Source organism: Beta vulgaris, chromosome 6, assembly GCF_026745355.1.
Source record: "Beta vulgaris subsp. vulgaris cultivar EL10 chromosome 6, EL10.2, whole genome shotgun sequence".
Classification (NCBI taxonomy): Eukaryota; Viridiplantae; Streptophyta; class Magnoliopsida; order Caryophyllales; family Amaranthaceae; genus Beta; species Beta vulgaris.
Genome location: NC_079207.1, coordinates 57,921,750 through 57,935,182, shown reverse-complemented (window position 1 = coordinate 57,935,182; position 13,433 = coordinate 57,921,750). Strand labels below are relative to the sequence as shown.

Here is a 13,433-nt window from a genome sequence, read left to right as displayed (position 1 = left end):
CTTTATAGCCCTTCCCTTTTTTTCTCTCCTTCGCTGCTCATTGAACCCCTCCCGGCCCCCGACAACACCGCCACCTCACCACCACTATCTTCGCTTGTCGAAACTCCGACCATTGTCCCCCTACTCGCTGGTAACCTGTGTTGAGTAGCAGCAACGGCGCTACCAGGAGAATTCTTTAGGAAAGTTGTGAGATTCAGCAAAAAGGCTTGTGTCATTCATTCATTCAACAGTACATATATATGGTGTGTACACACTCTCATACAACTGACCTAGCTAGCTAAAGGACAAAATAAGCTAAATGACAACTGTGTTGTTGGTCCCAAAATAACAGAAAGAGAATTACAAATAGCTACTGGGCCCTGGGCCTTTTTGGACTGACTTAGGTTGTTAAGCTTAGAGATTTAACTTGAGTGACTTTGTCTCGAATGAAATGGCAGTCAACCTCCACATGTTTGGTTTTTTCATGGTGAACGGGGTTGAGAGCAATAGAAATGGCTGCCTGATTGTCACACTTAGTAGGATGGGAGCCATGGACTTCACACCTAGTTCTTTCAGAAGTTGGGTTAACCAGGTGATCACCTCACAGGTAGTTAGAGCCATGGCTCTGTATTCTGCTTCAGCTGTAGAGCGTGCCACCACTTGCTGTTTTTTGGTTTTCCATGAAATGAGTGAATCACCAAGAAGTATGCAGAATCTCGTGGTTGATTTTCTTGAATTTAGAAAGCCTGCCCAATCACTGTCACTATAGGCAGTCAAGATAGCTGAGGACTTGGTTGTGAAGAGTATTCCTTGGCCTGGAGAACCTACCAGGTACCTCAAAACCCTTTTTGCAACTTGCATATGGCCAGTAGTTGGTTTTTGCATAAATTTGCTGAGTGTGTGGACAGTGAAGGCTATATCTGGACGAGTTATGGTGAGGTAGATGAGTTTTCCTATGAGGTGTTGGTAAGGAGTAGGGTCTGGCAGAGTGTCTCCCAAATCATGAGTGAGTTTAGTTTGAGAGTCAAGGGGAAGTTTGAGAGGTTTAGCTTAATGTAGATTGAATTCTTGTAGGAAGTCAAGGACATATTTTTTCTGGGATATGAAGATGCCCTGGGGAGATCTATCCACTTCTATACCTAGGAAGTAGCTCAGACTTCCTAAGTCTTTCATGTGAAACTGCTGGGCCAGTATGTGTTTGACTTCATCTATAAAGGTTTGGTTGTTGCCTGCCACCAAGAGGTCATCCACATAGATCAGCACAGCTACAAAGTGAGTGCCTCTTAGCTTAGTGAACAGGGAGTAGTCAGCTTTAGATTGTGTAAAGCCATAGGTTTCAAGGCTCCTGACAGTTTAGCAAACCACTGTCTAGGGGCCTATTTAAGTCCATAGAGGGACTTGTTCAACTTGCAAACTTGGTGAGGATAATGTTCAGCATAAGGGTGCTCCCCCCTGACCAACTATCACAGGTTTGCCTGGACCTTGATAGCCAGTTGGTATCTTCATGTAAACATTTTCTAGCAAATCTCCATGTAAAAACGCATTCTTGACATCCATTTGGTACATATACCAATCTTCTCTAGCAGCCACAGCTAGCAGGGCTCTCTTAGTAGTGAGCTTAGCCACAGGAGCAAAGGTTTGCTCATAATCAATACCTTCTCTTTGTTTGCACCCCAGTACCACAAGTCTGGCCTTGTGTATCTCTATGGTTCCATTAGGGTTGCATTTGGTCTTGTACAACCACTTGCACCCTATGGTTCTCTTTCCTGCAGGAAGGTTAGTGAGGGTCCAGGTGTGGTTTGCTTCAAGGGCTTGGATTTCAGCATTCATAGCATCAACCCAGTTTTGTTGTTGTACAGCAGCCTTGAAGTGTTTAGGGTCTTGTGTTTCAATGATTTGGGCTAGGAAGGCATGGAAGTGAGGTTGCACATACTGTTGGGTCTGTTTTTGTGTGGGTCACATAGTCACTCAGCCATTCAGGGGGCTTATGTGACCTTGTGGATCTTCTGGGCAGCACAGGGGCATCTCTCATGATGCAGGTCTGGGTTTCTGACTCAGGTTCAGGGGATGGTGTTTGGGTTTCTGGTTCTTCTTCCCATTCCAAGGGAATGTCATCATAGCTACCAGGTGCTGGAGGTGAGGCTGTGGGTTGAGGTTCCATGTGGACTGGTGTAGGATGGTAGTAATGGGATGCAGCTTTGTTGCAAGGGAAAATGTGCTCATGAAATTTCACATCCCTTGTAACAAAGCACCTGTTGGTGATCAGGTTGAGGAGCTTATAGCCTTTCTGTGAGTTGGGATAGCCCAAGAAGATGCAGGGAACTCCCTTAGCAGCAAACTTATCTGTTGTTCTTTCAGGATTGCTGGCCATGGCCAAGCATCCAAAAGATCTGAGATTGGAGTAGGTGGGTTTCTTATTGAACAACTTCTCAAAAGGAGTGTGATTTTGTATCACTGGGAATGGTAACCTGTTTATAAGGTACACTGCTGTAAGCACACAGTCCCCCCAATATTTGAGGGGTAGACCTGATTGCATTCTCAGGGCTCGAGCCATTTCCAGCACATTCCTATGTGTTTGGGCTTATTTCCTGGGTTGGGCTTACCAGGGATAATCCAGCCCAATAATGGTCTTAGAACCTCCAGTGGGTCCCACCTGTGATGGTGCATTCCAGCTGTCAGTGCCCCCCAGCTAGCCTACAGTTGGGATATCCCCAACACTATAAATACTCAACCCCCTCATCAATGAGAAGGTATTGAATTCTTACCTAACAAACCAGAGCATCTCTCTCTAGACTTTATCTCTCTAAGCTTGATCACTGACTTGAGCGTCGGAGAGGCGATCCCGGAACAACCCCCGGGGCAGTCTAACCGTTACTTTTGCAGGATTCCGACGTACGGACTTTGAACTCAGGACATTCGAATCTGACCCGGTACTCCCTAAGCAAAGGAATCGGAACCCTTAATTCTAGACAGAAACAGTTTGGCGCCGTCTGTGGGGAAAGTACAAAAATTACTTCGCCACCACTCACTCAGATTAATTCATTCAGCTACTCAGCTCAGAACGCCCAATTGACCATGGCACCAACCAAAAACACTCGCGGCAAGCCAGCCTCCGACAGGTCTCTCGGCCAGAGAGAGGCCACTCGCCCGCACATAATCGGGATCCCCAATCCCCGACCGGAGCGAGGTCATTCGCCTGCGCATAACCGGGAGGCCGAGCGGACTCCTTCACCGGCTCGGAGGTCACCTACCGTCCAAACTTTGGACCCTCGGTTAGTATCCCAGCATATCCAGCATGTGGAGCCTCAGCCGCTCTTCGCGTCTGACCTGGCCCTTATCACGGCTCAGCTCCAGGAGACATTCCAAAAGGGTATGATGGACATGATGGCCATGCTTCAGCAGAGGCACCACAACAAGTCGTCCCGCTCAATCAGCATGACCCGGGAGCGCACGGTCGTCCGCTCTCAGAGGGACAACTCTCGTTCTAATCGAGACCCGCAGCCTAGCCGGCCACGGTCCGATGCGAGAGACCCGAGCCACCGGGAAAGGAAAAAGTCGCGCGACAGGGTCGGCCCGTCAGCATGCAGAGACCCATGTATCTAAATCCCCAAGGGGGGGTGCGGGTCGGAAACCCCAAGATGCCCGGAATTCCTTAACAACAAGAAGCGCCTCAGCCAAGGCTATGACGCTCGGGAGTTCCTCAGGAAGAAAGCAAATGACCGAGAGGGCCAAGGGGACTCGGCTCATTCTCAGCCCCTAGGCTAGCTGGAGGAGGGCTCAAGTTCCTGATCCCCTTCAGTCAGGAAATCCTAGGGACCCAACCTCCGGGTAAAATTAAAACCCCCTGATCGAGCCTTTGCGGGCCTAACCGACCCAGATGATCATATGGCTAGTTACAAGGCTCAAATGAGCGTGCAGACAAGCTGCGAGGCCACTTGGTGCCGCTTCTTCCCTACCACCCTTAGAGGGTTGGCTCTGAATTGGTTCCAAGAACTGCCGGCGGGGGTCATCACTGACTTCGCCATATTGGAGCACCTCTTCATCCATCAGTTCGTAGCGGGAAAGAGGCAAAGAAAAACCAGCCTTCACCTCATGGGGGTGAAGCAAGACAAGAATGAATCCTTGTCGGACTACATCAAGAGGTTCAACGAAGAGTCTCTAAAATAACCGACCTACAGGACGCTGAGCCTTCGCTGCCCTCATGTCCGGCCTCCAACCGGGTCGGCTCAGATGGTCATTGCCGAGAATGAAGTCAAAACTTACTCGGAAGCCATGGCTCGGGCCAAAGATTCATCCAAGCAACGGATATCTGCCGTTACTCGGACGAGGTTGGCAAGAAAAGGAAGGATGAAGGGAATCACGCGGGTCAGCCTAAGCATCAAAGAACAGGGGGCCGAGGGGATCGGCTCACTGATAATGGCAACGACCCCCGATTCATAAAAACCGGAAGGAAATCTACTTTGGCATCCGGGACAAAAATTGGCTTCCCAGGCCAACGCCCATCCGGACGTCATCGTCTCGGAGGGACAAAAGTTTGTGGTGTGACTACCACAAGGAATGTGGTCACACCACCAATGACTGTCGGGAGCTCAAGAAATCCTTGAACGGTCTGGCCGACCAGGGCAAGCTCAACCACTACCTCAAGCGTTCGAGCGAGGAAAAGGGAAAGCAAAAGGTGGGTCAGTCGAACAGTGGGGACACCGAAGGCTTCATTGGTGTCATCGCTGGAGGATTTGCGTCGGGAGGCCTAACCGGCCGAGCGCGCAAGGCTCACCTCCAGAACCTTAAACATCAGGTGCTTGATGTTCAGCTCCCCCGAGCTAGCTGCCCCGTCATGACATTTGGGGAACCTAGTCGGACGTTGCGTGTTCCGCACGACGACCCCTTGTCATCGAGCTCAAGGTAGCGAATACAAAGGTGAAGAGGGTATTGGTGGATAGCGGCTCATCCGCTGATATAATCACCCTTGACTGCCTCAAAAAGCTGAAGTACACCGAACGGGATGTTACCCCCATGGCTCAGCCGCTCATAGGCTTCGGGGGCAACTCTGTCCACCCGGTCGGATCAATAAAATTACCCACTCGGATGGGTGAAAAGGGTAAGGGGAGAAGCCTACCGATCGACTTCTTGGTGGTAGACATCCCTTTGCCTTACAACATAATAATGGGGAGGCCCATGCTAAACAAGGCCAAGGCCGCCATCTCCACCTACCACTCCTCTTGCAGTTTGAGACTGATGACGGGAAGGTAGGAAAAATTCAAGGCGACCAACAGGCCGCAAGAGAGTGCTATGTGAATAGCCTCAAAAATACCGACGTCCAAAAGGACTCGGACAACGACGTCCAAAAGGACTCGAAAAAAAGAAAATATGAAGGGGGTCAGCCCTCAACGAGCCTCGGGGTGTACATAACTGAAAACCCCAAGCAATACGAACGTCCTCACCAGCCGAGAGGACGAAGAAGTCGCGATCGGCCAGGACCCCGGTCGGACTGTCAGGGTAGGCAAGGCCATGGACCCCCAAACAAGGCAAGATATCATCCAAGTGCTCACGGAGTACCAAGATGTCTTTGCCTATGAGGCCACAGAAATGCCGGGGCTCGACCCGAAAATCATGTGCCATGAGCTTAACATCAAAGAGGGGTTCAGACCTATCAAGCAGAAGCTCAGGCACCAAGGTCCCGAAAGAAATGCGCCGCGGCAGCAGCAGAAGTCAAGAAGCTGCTCGAAGCGGGTTTCATAGAAGAGTGTCAATACTCGGAATGGCTGGCCAAGTGGTTTGGTCAAAAAGCCGAGTGGGGCATGGCGAATGTGTGTCGATTCACCGACTTAAACAAAGCCTGCCCAAAAGACAATCACCCTTGCCAAAGATCGATAGGCTGGTCGATTCAACGGCAGGGCACGCCCTTCTCAGCTTCATGGATGCAAATGCCGGCTATCATCAAATTCCCATGGCCGAGAAGGATAGGGTTCATACAGCGTTCATCACTCCTCAGGGTGTCTACTGCTACAAAATGATGCCGTTCGGCCTCAAAAATGCCGGGGCAACATATCAGCGTACCGTCAACAAAATCTTCAGCGACCAATTGGGTCGGAACATTGAGGTATACGTTGACGATATGATAGTCAAAAGCAAGGCCCAGTCGGATCATCCTGAGATCTGAAAGAAACGCTGAGCACCCTAAGGAAATACCGAATGATGCTCAACCCTAAAAAATGCGTCTTCGGGTTAAAGGGGGAAAGTGCCTCGGATTTCTAGTAGATGAGAGAGGTATAGAGGCCAACCCGGACAAAATCAAAGCGGTCTTAGAAATGAAATCGCCTCGGAATGTTCGGGAAGTACAGCGCCTAACCGGCTGCTTAGCGGCACTCGGTCGGTTCCTCTCCCGGTCGGCCGATAAAAGCTTGTTGTTCTTCAAGGCCCTGAAGCGAAAAGAGTTCGCATGGGAGACGAAGCCGAGCAAGCCTTCGCTGACCTCAAGAATCACTTGGCATCTTTGCCCAAACTGATCTCCCCCTTGCCGGGGGAACCCCTGTTTATCTACTTGGCTGTCTCGGACTACGCTCTTAGCGCCGTCCTGATAGCCGAGCGAGAAGGAAAGCAACATCCGTGTACTTCATCAGCCACGCCTATAGGGGGGCCGAGGCGAAGTACAGCGATGTTGAGAAAATGGTCTTTGCCTTGGTGATGGCGAGCCGGAAGCTCAAGCCCTATTTTCAAGCACACCCATCAAAGTCCTAACCGGACAACCACTCCGGAAGCTTATTGAAAATAGAAATCACTCGAGTCGGATGAGTGATTGGGCAGACCAGTTAGCAGATTTTGGGCTCGAGTTCGAGCCCCGAAGAGCCATCAAGGCCCAAGCACTCGCTGACTTCATCACTGAATGCGCAACTCGACCCCCGGTCGGTTCGCAAGAGGAGTGGGAATTGCTTGTTGATGGTCATCCACAAAGAGTGGTTGTGGAGCCGGTTGGTCATCAACCCCCGGTCGGAGAAAAAATTGAATATGCTGTTAAGTTCGAATTTCTCGGATCTAACAATGAAGCCGAGTATGAGGCTCTCATCCTCGGAATACAGCTATGCATCCTAGCTGGGGCAACCTCAATCATAGCCAAGTCCGACTCACAACTCATAGTGGGTCAGATTTCCGGAGACTATGAGGCCAAGGAGGACAACATGAGGATGTACTTGGCCAAAGCCCGAGCTGTCATTGCAAGGTTGTCCGGATTCCGGATTACCACATTCCTCGCTCGGAAAATCAGCAGCTGATGCACTGGCTCGGATGGCTAGTTCTGCTGAGGGTCGGCCCCCAGAACCATACTTGGGAAGTGTTGAAGGACCTAGCATAAATGCCAAGGAGCAGCTCGTACTCAATCGATCCTCAAGCTGGATGGGTGAAATTGTGGAATACCTGCGAGACGGGACCTTACCCAGTGATCCTAAAGAAGCCGACCGGATTAAACGCAAGTCAGGTTGGTTCCTTTGGCATGAAAGGCAGCTCTACAAAAAGTCTTTCACTCATCCCCTCCTCAAATGTATAACTCCCGAGGAAGGAAATTATGTCCTCCGGGAAATACACCAAGGAGCCTGCGGAAGCCATCAAGGGGGTCGAACTATAGCCGGAAAGGCACTAAGAGCAGGGTACTATTGGCCTACTTGAAAGCTGATGCCTCGGACTTAGTCCGACGGTGTCCCTCCTGCCAGATTCACTCGGACATCCAAGGGCGCCTGCCACTCCCCTACCACATTCAAGCAGTCCTGCCTTCGACAAGTGGGGCATGGACCTGCTCGGACCTTTTCCCCGCTTCTGGGCAAAGGAAGTTCCTAATTGTGGCTATTGATTACTTCACCAAGTGGACGAAGCCGAGCCACTGGCGTCAATTACTGACAAGCAGGTTCATTGTTCATATGGAGGAATATCATTACCCGGTTCGGAATTCCAAGAGCCTTGGTATCAGACAATGGCCGACAGTTCAACAGGGGCCGACTCGAGATATTGTGCCCGGTTCGGCATTCAAACAAGGTTTCGGCGTCTCCCGCCCTCAGACCAAGGGCAAGCCGAGTCGGCTAATAAAATTGTCCTAAAGGTATCAAGAATCCCTTGATGCAGCTAAAGGGGCATGGGTAGACGACCTACCGGAGTACTCTGGTCGGCTCGAACAACGGTGAAAGAAGCCACGGGGCACTCTCCTTTCGGCTTGGTTTATGAAAGCGAGCTGTCCTTTCGGTCGAGGTGGGAATCCCCTCCTCGGATGACATTCTATGAGTTCGACCAAAATGAAGAAGAAAAGCCCTCAACTTAGACCTATTGCCAGAAACCCGAGGCAATGCTTTGCTACAAGCCATCCGGTACAAGCAAAGAATCACAGGCACTTTAACGGCGAGTAAAGCCTCGGCCAATCAGTCTAGGCGACTGGGTCGTCCGAAAGGTCGAAGCCACCGGACTTTCCCATCTCAAAGGGAAGTTGGGGGCAAATTGGGACGGCCCTTACAAGGTTACAGAAATCATCAAGCCAGGGACTTCCGACTCGAACTCCCGAAGGGGTCCCCTGGCTCGGCCTTGGAACCTAGACAATCTCAAAAGATTCTATGTATAACTTCTTTTTTCGTTACTTGCACTAGGGGCATGATGTAAGGCCAGCATACCTGGTCGGTTTAGCAAGCAAATCAAATTGTAACTCGGACTTAACCAGTCCATGTACCAAGTCGGTTTCTCCCCAGAAATGAAAAGAGACTTAACCAGTCTAATTATTGTGAACAAAAAGGCAAGCAAAACTTAACCAGTTTATTGTCTATTGAATGTTGTAATATTGCAAATAACAAAAATATGCGACAAATGACGAGTTGCAAAATAGTAGTTGTATTCCAATTGATCAAAAGTTGTAAAATACAACCAAAAGTTTACAAAAGCATAGGGTCGAAAGCAGAAAAGCTAAAAGGCCGACAAGGCCAAAGCTAAAAAAAAATCCTAAGAAGCTAAGAGAAGGACCGGCGGCAGGTTGCTCTGGTGGAGGTGGCTCGGTGCTACCAGCATCTTCTCTCTTCATCATCAGAGTCGCTGTCCGAGCTCATCTCTTCAGCCACTTGGCCTTAATCTCTCAGCGTCGGCTCGCCAATCCTGGTAGCGAGACCAGACTGAATTCCAGTCGGCCTCGGGACAGGAATCAGCAAGGCTACCTTAAGCCTAGCAAGCGCCTCGTCCTCGCCCATCTTATGGGAAGATGGCCCACGTCGGCGCAGAAATCGGTACAGTCGTCCGACTTCTGCCAGGCGTTGAACCATTCCCCTGAGAACGAGAAACGGCCGCTTGGGCTTCCTTCAGTTGAGCCTCGGCCGAGGAGAGTTTGAGCCGGACCTCTTCCAAGTCCTTCTCGGCCTGAGCCTGCTTGGTCTCGGCCGTAGCTTTGGCGGACTCAGCGTTGTCTTTGGCAAGAGTAAGGTTGGTCCTTTCGACCTGCCAATCCTCCCTCTCTTGCTTCCAGGTCGCCTCGCCATCATCAATCTTTTTGTTGGCTTCCTCCAAGCGGAGCTCGGCCAGACGCTTAGCTTCCTTGGCCTGGTAGACCTCTCGAAGTGCTTCCGAGCCGCCTCCTTCAGGCTCTGAACCTCCTGCACCAGTGTGAGCCGGTCCTCGGCTACCTTGGTCATCCGGATGGAAAACTGCAAAACAAAGACAAGTTAGAAAATAAAAATGAAAAAGTAAAAGGAGGAGTAAGGCTAAGGTACTTACATCCATCCAGGAGCGAAAGAGTTCGCTCGATTCGTTTCTCCCATTCACCGCGTTGATATGATCTCGGTCGGTTTGGGTAACCAGTATTTCCAGGGCACTGGCAATCCGTTCTTTCTTGTCCGTCTTGGACATTTGAGTAAAGGGGACCGGCGCCTCGGATAAGGTCTGCTCGGTGTGCGAGGTCCCCTGACTGCTCGGACTTCGCACCGGCTCGAAATCCTCTGGGTGAAGGGAAATGTGTGTCCCCTCATCCCAGAAGCCGGCGGGGGCTGTTCACCTCAACAGAAGGCTCTTGCCTTGCCTTCTTGGCCGAGGCCTCCTGCTCGGCTCGGGCCTTCGCCAAGGCCTTTTCCGTCATTTCCACCCTCTCTTCAGTGCGCTCCTTGCGCTTCTCGGCTTAGGGTTGGAAGGATCCTGCAAAGCACATTAAAAGTTGGTGAGAAACATGAAAAACTAAAGCAAACCGGGTCGGAGAAAAGGGTTCTCACTTTTGGCTTAGACGGCTTGTTAATCTTGTTGGCCTTCATCTCGGCCCTAATCCGAGCCGCTTCAGTGCAGCGGAGGTTCAATCGTTCGCCATCTCTGAGTCGGTCTCTTTGAGAAAGGCTAGGGAGGCCTTCTGCAAAAGGAAAAAGAGTTAGAGCAAAATATCAAAGCAAGCATAAATATAAGTCAACCGGACCCCTTTGCCGAATTACCCTTGGGAAAGGCCAGACTCAAGGCCGAATGCGGCGAGGAAGTGCTCGTTCTTGAACATTTTGCAGCTCGGGAGCCAGTTCCCCGCTACGAACACCTCGCCACCATCGACTATCTTAGCCTCCAGTTGAAAGTAGATGCGGCCAGGCTTCCTCGTCGGATAGCTCTGGCACCTTGAGTTCAAACAGTGGTTTGGCTCGGATGACGGGGGCACGGTGGGGATGCCCCATTCCCCACCATAGTAACAAAGGCGAATCCTCGGCGGAACCCCTTCTGAGAAGTGGGGAGATCAAGAACTGTACGATAGCCCCGCCGAGCCTGAAAACACCACCAGCCCGGACCATGGTCCCCGGCTGGCATTTCGAACAATTTGTACATATGCCGCCAAAGGGTCAGGGTCGGCTTGACACCGATGATGTTACAGATCACCTGAACCGCTAAGATCCCGCCCCAAGAGTTTGGGGAGAGCTGACCCAAGCACAGGTGTAGGCGTTCAGGATGTCTTCTCGAAAGGGTCAGCGGGAATCTTAAGCCTAGTTCCATGGCCTTATAGTAAAACGCCGTGCACCCGGGCGGCGGAGACAAGATTGTATGGCTAGCATCGGGTCGGACCAGTATGTAGGGGTCCTTTATTTGGAACTTCGCTGCTTGGCCTCGGGCATCCTCCAATAAGGCCTTTATTAAAGATGGAAGTGGAAATTTTGCGCCCGGACCGCCTTTGGGTCGATCTCGGATACGCGAACCGACCCGATGTAGAAGCTTCGCCTTCCTCTCCTGGCATAGCTATCCTAACTACACCATCAGACAAATATTTGTCTAAGTAACTCCTCGAAGAAGGATAGGCCAGGGACACCTCCCAGGGTAGGGGGATGGTACCCTCGGCCTCCTCCTCCTCGGCTTGCGAAGGAGTACTTGGGAGGGAAAGCGCCTCAGGCCGCGAGGGATCCGGGCAACTTATTAAAGTTGACACCAAAACCATTCCCATACCCTCACTTCCTCGGCTAAATTATAAGGAGGTGAGGGAGGGGGTGTCACTGACTCGGACGAGCTCCCCATTATTTATCAACAGAAGGGGGTCGGCCGATTTTATTAAAAGAAAGAGAAGAAAAACTTAGTAAAAAAGCAAAACAAAGGCGTACCTGGTCGGACGAAGAAGATGGGGCTCGGACTTAGAGAGAGAAAATGCTCTAAAGTAGAGAGAGAGAGAGCAGAAAACTCAAATTTAGAGAGAGAGAGAGAGAATTGTAAAAGTGACAAAAATCTCTCCCCTCTCTCCTACTTATAGGCAGAATCCTCGATCTCCGCGTGCCACGTCACATCTTGGACCGGGCCTTGTGTCTTCAGCCCCTTAATGGGCCTCCCAACTGCCCCAAAACTGTTCAAAAGGCACAACCCCTCGGAATATCAATCGTCACAAAAGTCATAAATAACCAGAAGTTGAATCGCCATCATGTTTTCAAGCACCCCAATAATCCCCCGTTGCCACGTGGCACTTGGGTTCCCAAGAAACTATTAAGTTCACCAGCTCAATATTACCAGTTCATCAGCTCAAGGTTACCCACTCGGTCACCTCAGCCAGTGGTCCAAAACCTTAGGCACCGGCTCGGACAAGCATGGGGCTCATTGGCCCCTCATCCGAGCCGCGTCCACCAGCTCGGCCCTTGGAGGCACTCCTCCTTGGTTGAGTAAGTCTCCTAAGTCCCAGATCGACTTAGCGAGAGCAGGCACCGGCTCGAACAAGCATGGGGCTCATTGGCCCCTCATCCGAGCCGCGTCCACCAGCTCGGCCCTTGGAGGCACTCCTCCTTGGTTGAGTAAGTCTCCTAAGTCCCAGATTGACTTAGCGAGAGCAGGCACCGGCTCGGACAAGCATGGGGCTCAATGGCCCCTCATCCGAGCCGCGTCCACCCAGCTCGGCCCTTGGAGGCACTCCTCCTTGGTTGAGTAAGTCTCCTAAGTCCCAGATTGACTTAGCGAGAGCAGGCACCGGCTCGGACAAGCATGGGGCTCATTGGCCCCTCATCCGAGCCGCGTCCACCCAGCTCGGCCCTTGGAGGCACTCCTCCTTGGTTGAGTAAGTCTCCTAAGTCCCAGATTGACTTAGCGAGAGCAGGCACCGGCTCGGACAAGCATGGGGCTCATTGGCCCCTCATCCGAGCCGCGTCCACCCAGCTCGGCCCTTGGAGGCACTCCTCCTTGGTTGAGTAAGTCTCCTAAGTCCCAGATTGACTTAGCGAGAGCAGGCACCGACTCGGACAAGCGTGGGGCTCATTGGCCCCTCATCCGAGCCGCGTCCATCCGGCTCAGCCTAACAACGATACCGGCTCGGACAACCATGGGGCTCATTGGTCCCTAGGCCGAGCCGTAAACTAATCGCACCTCTCCTAAGGGAGACCGAGTCGGCACTCAAGCCATCCCTCTCCTTGAGGAGACCGGGTCGGCACTCAAGCCACCCCTCTCCTAAGGAAGACCGGGTCGGCACTCAAGCCACCCCTCTCCTAAGGAAGACCGGGTCGGCGCTCAAGCCACCCCTCTCCTAAGGAAGACCGGGTCGGCACTCAAGCCACCCCTCTCCTTGAGGAGTCCGGGTCGGCACTCAAGCCACCCCTCTCCTAAGGAGACCGGGTCGGCACTCAAGACCCCTCTCCTTGAGGAGACCGGGTCGGCCCTCAAGCCACCCCTCTCCTTTAGGAGACCGGGTCGGCACTCAAGCCACCCCTCTCCTAAGGGAGACCGGGTCGGCACTCGAGCCACCCCTCTCCTTTAGGAGACCGGGTCGGCACTCAAGCCACCCTCCTCCTCGAGGAGACCGGGTCGGCACTCTAGCCACCCCTCCTCCTTGAGGAGACTGGGTCGGCACGTGCCCTCCTTTCCGGCCTAAGAAGCAGGGCCACCTAGGTTCCAAACTGTCTAGGTTCCGCCACGAACGGGAAATATTTCAGCAAGGCCTCGATATTTCCCACTCCTGGCGTGGGGCTAATTGTTTGGGCTTATTTCCTGGGTTGGGCTTACCAGGGATAATCCAGCCC

The 13,433-nt window shown here is 52.0% G+C and overlaps 1 protein-coding gene across 1 annotated transcript; it reads right to left on the bottom strand.

Moving 5' to 3' along the window:
• Positions 1 to 9,285: 9,285 nt before the first annotated feature.
• LOC130591730 (uncharacterized) lies at positions 9,286 to 9,890 on the bottom strand. Its single transcript, XM_057395537.1, has 2 exons — positions 9,709 to 9,890; positions 9,286 to 9,638 (listed from the first exon to the last, which is right to left on the bottom strand). The coding sequence occupies exons 1-2, from the start codon at positions 9,838 to 9,840 to the stop codon at positions 9,297 to 9,299; spliced, it is 474 nt and encodes a 157-aa protein (XP_057251520.1). The 5' UTR covers positions 9,841 to 9,890; the 3' UTR covers positions 9,286 to 9,296.
• Positions 9,891 to 13,433: the final 3,543 nt, after the last annotated feature.

Coding starts and splice junctions, on each gene's coding strand:
- LOC130591730 (XM_057395537.1), bottom strand. CDS start 9,840: ATGTCCAAGACGGACAAGAAAGAACGGATTGCCAGTGCCCTGGAAATA. Junction 9,639..9,708: donor TCTTTCGCTCCTGGATGGAT/GTAAGTACCTTA, acceptor TTTGTTTTGCAG/TTTTCCATCCGGATGACCAA.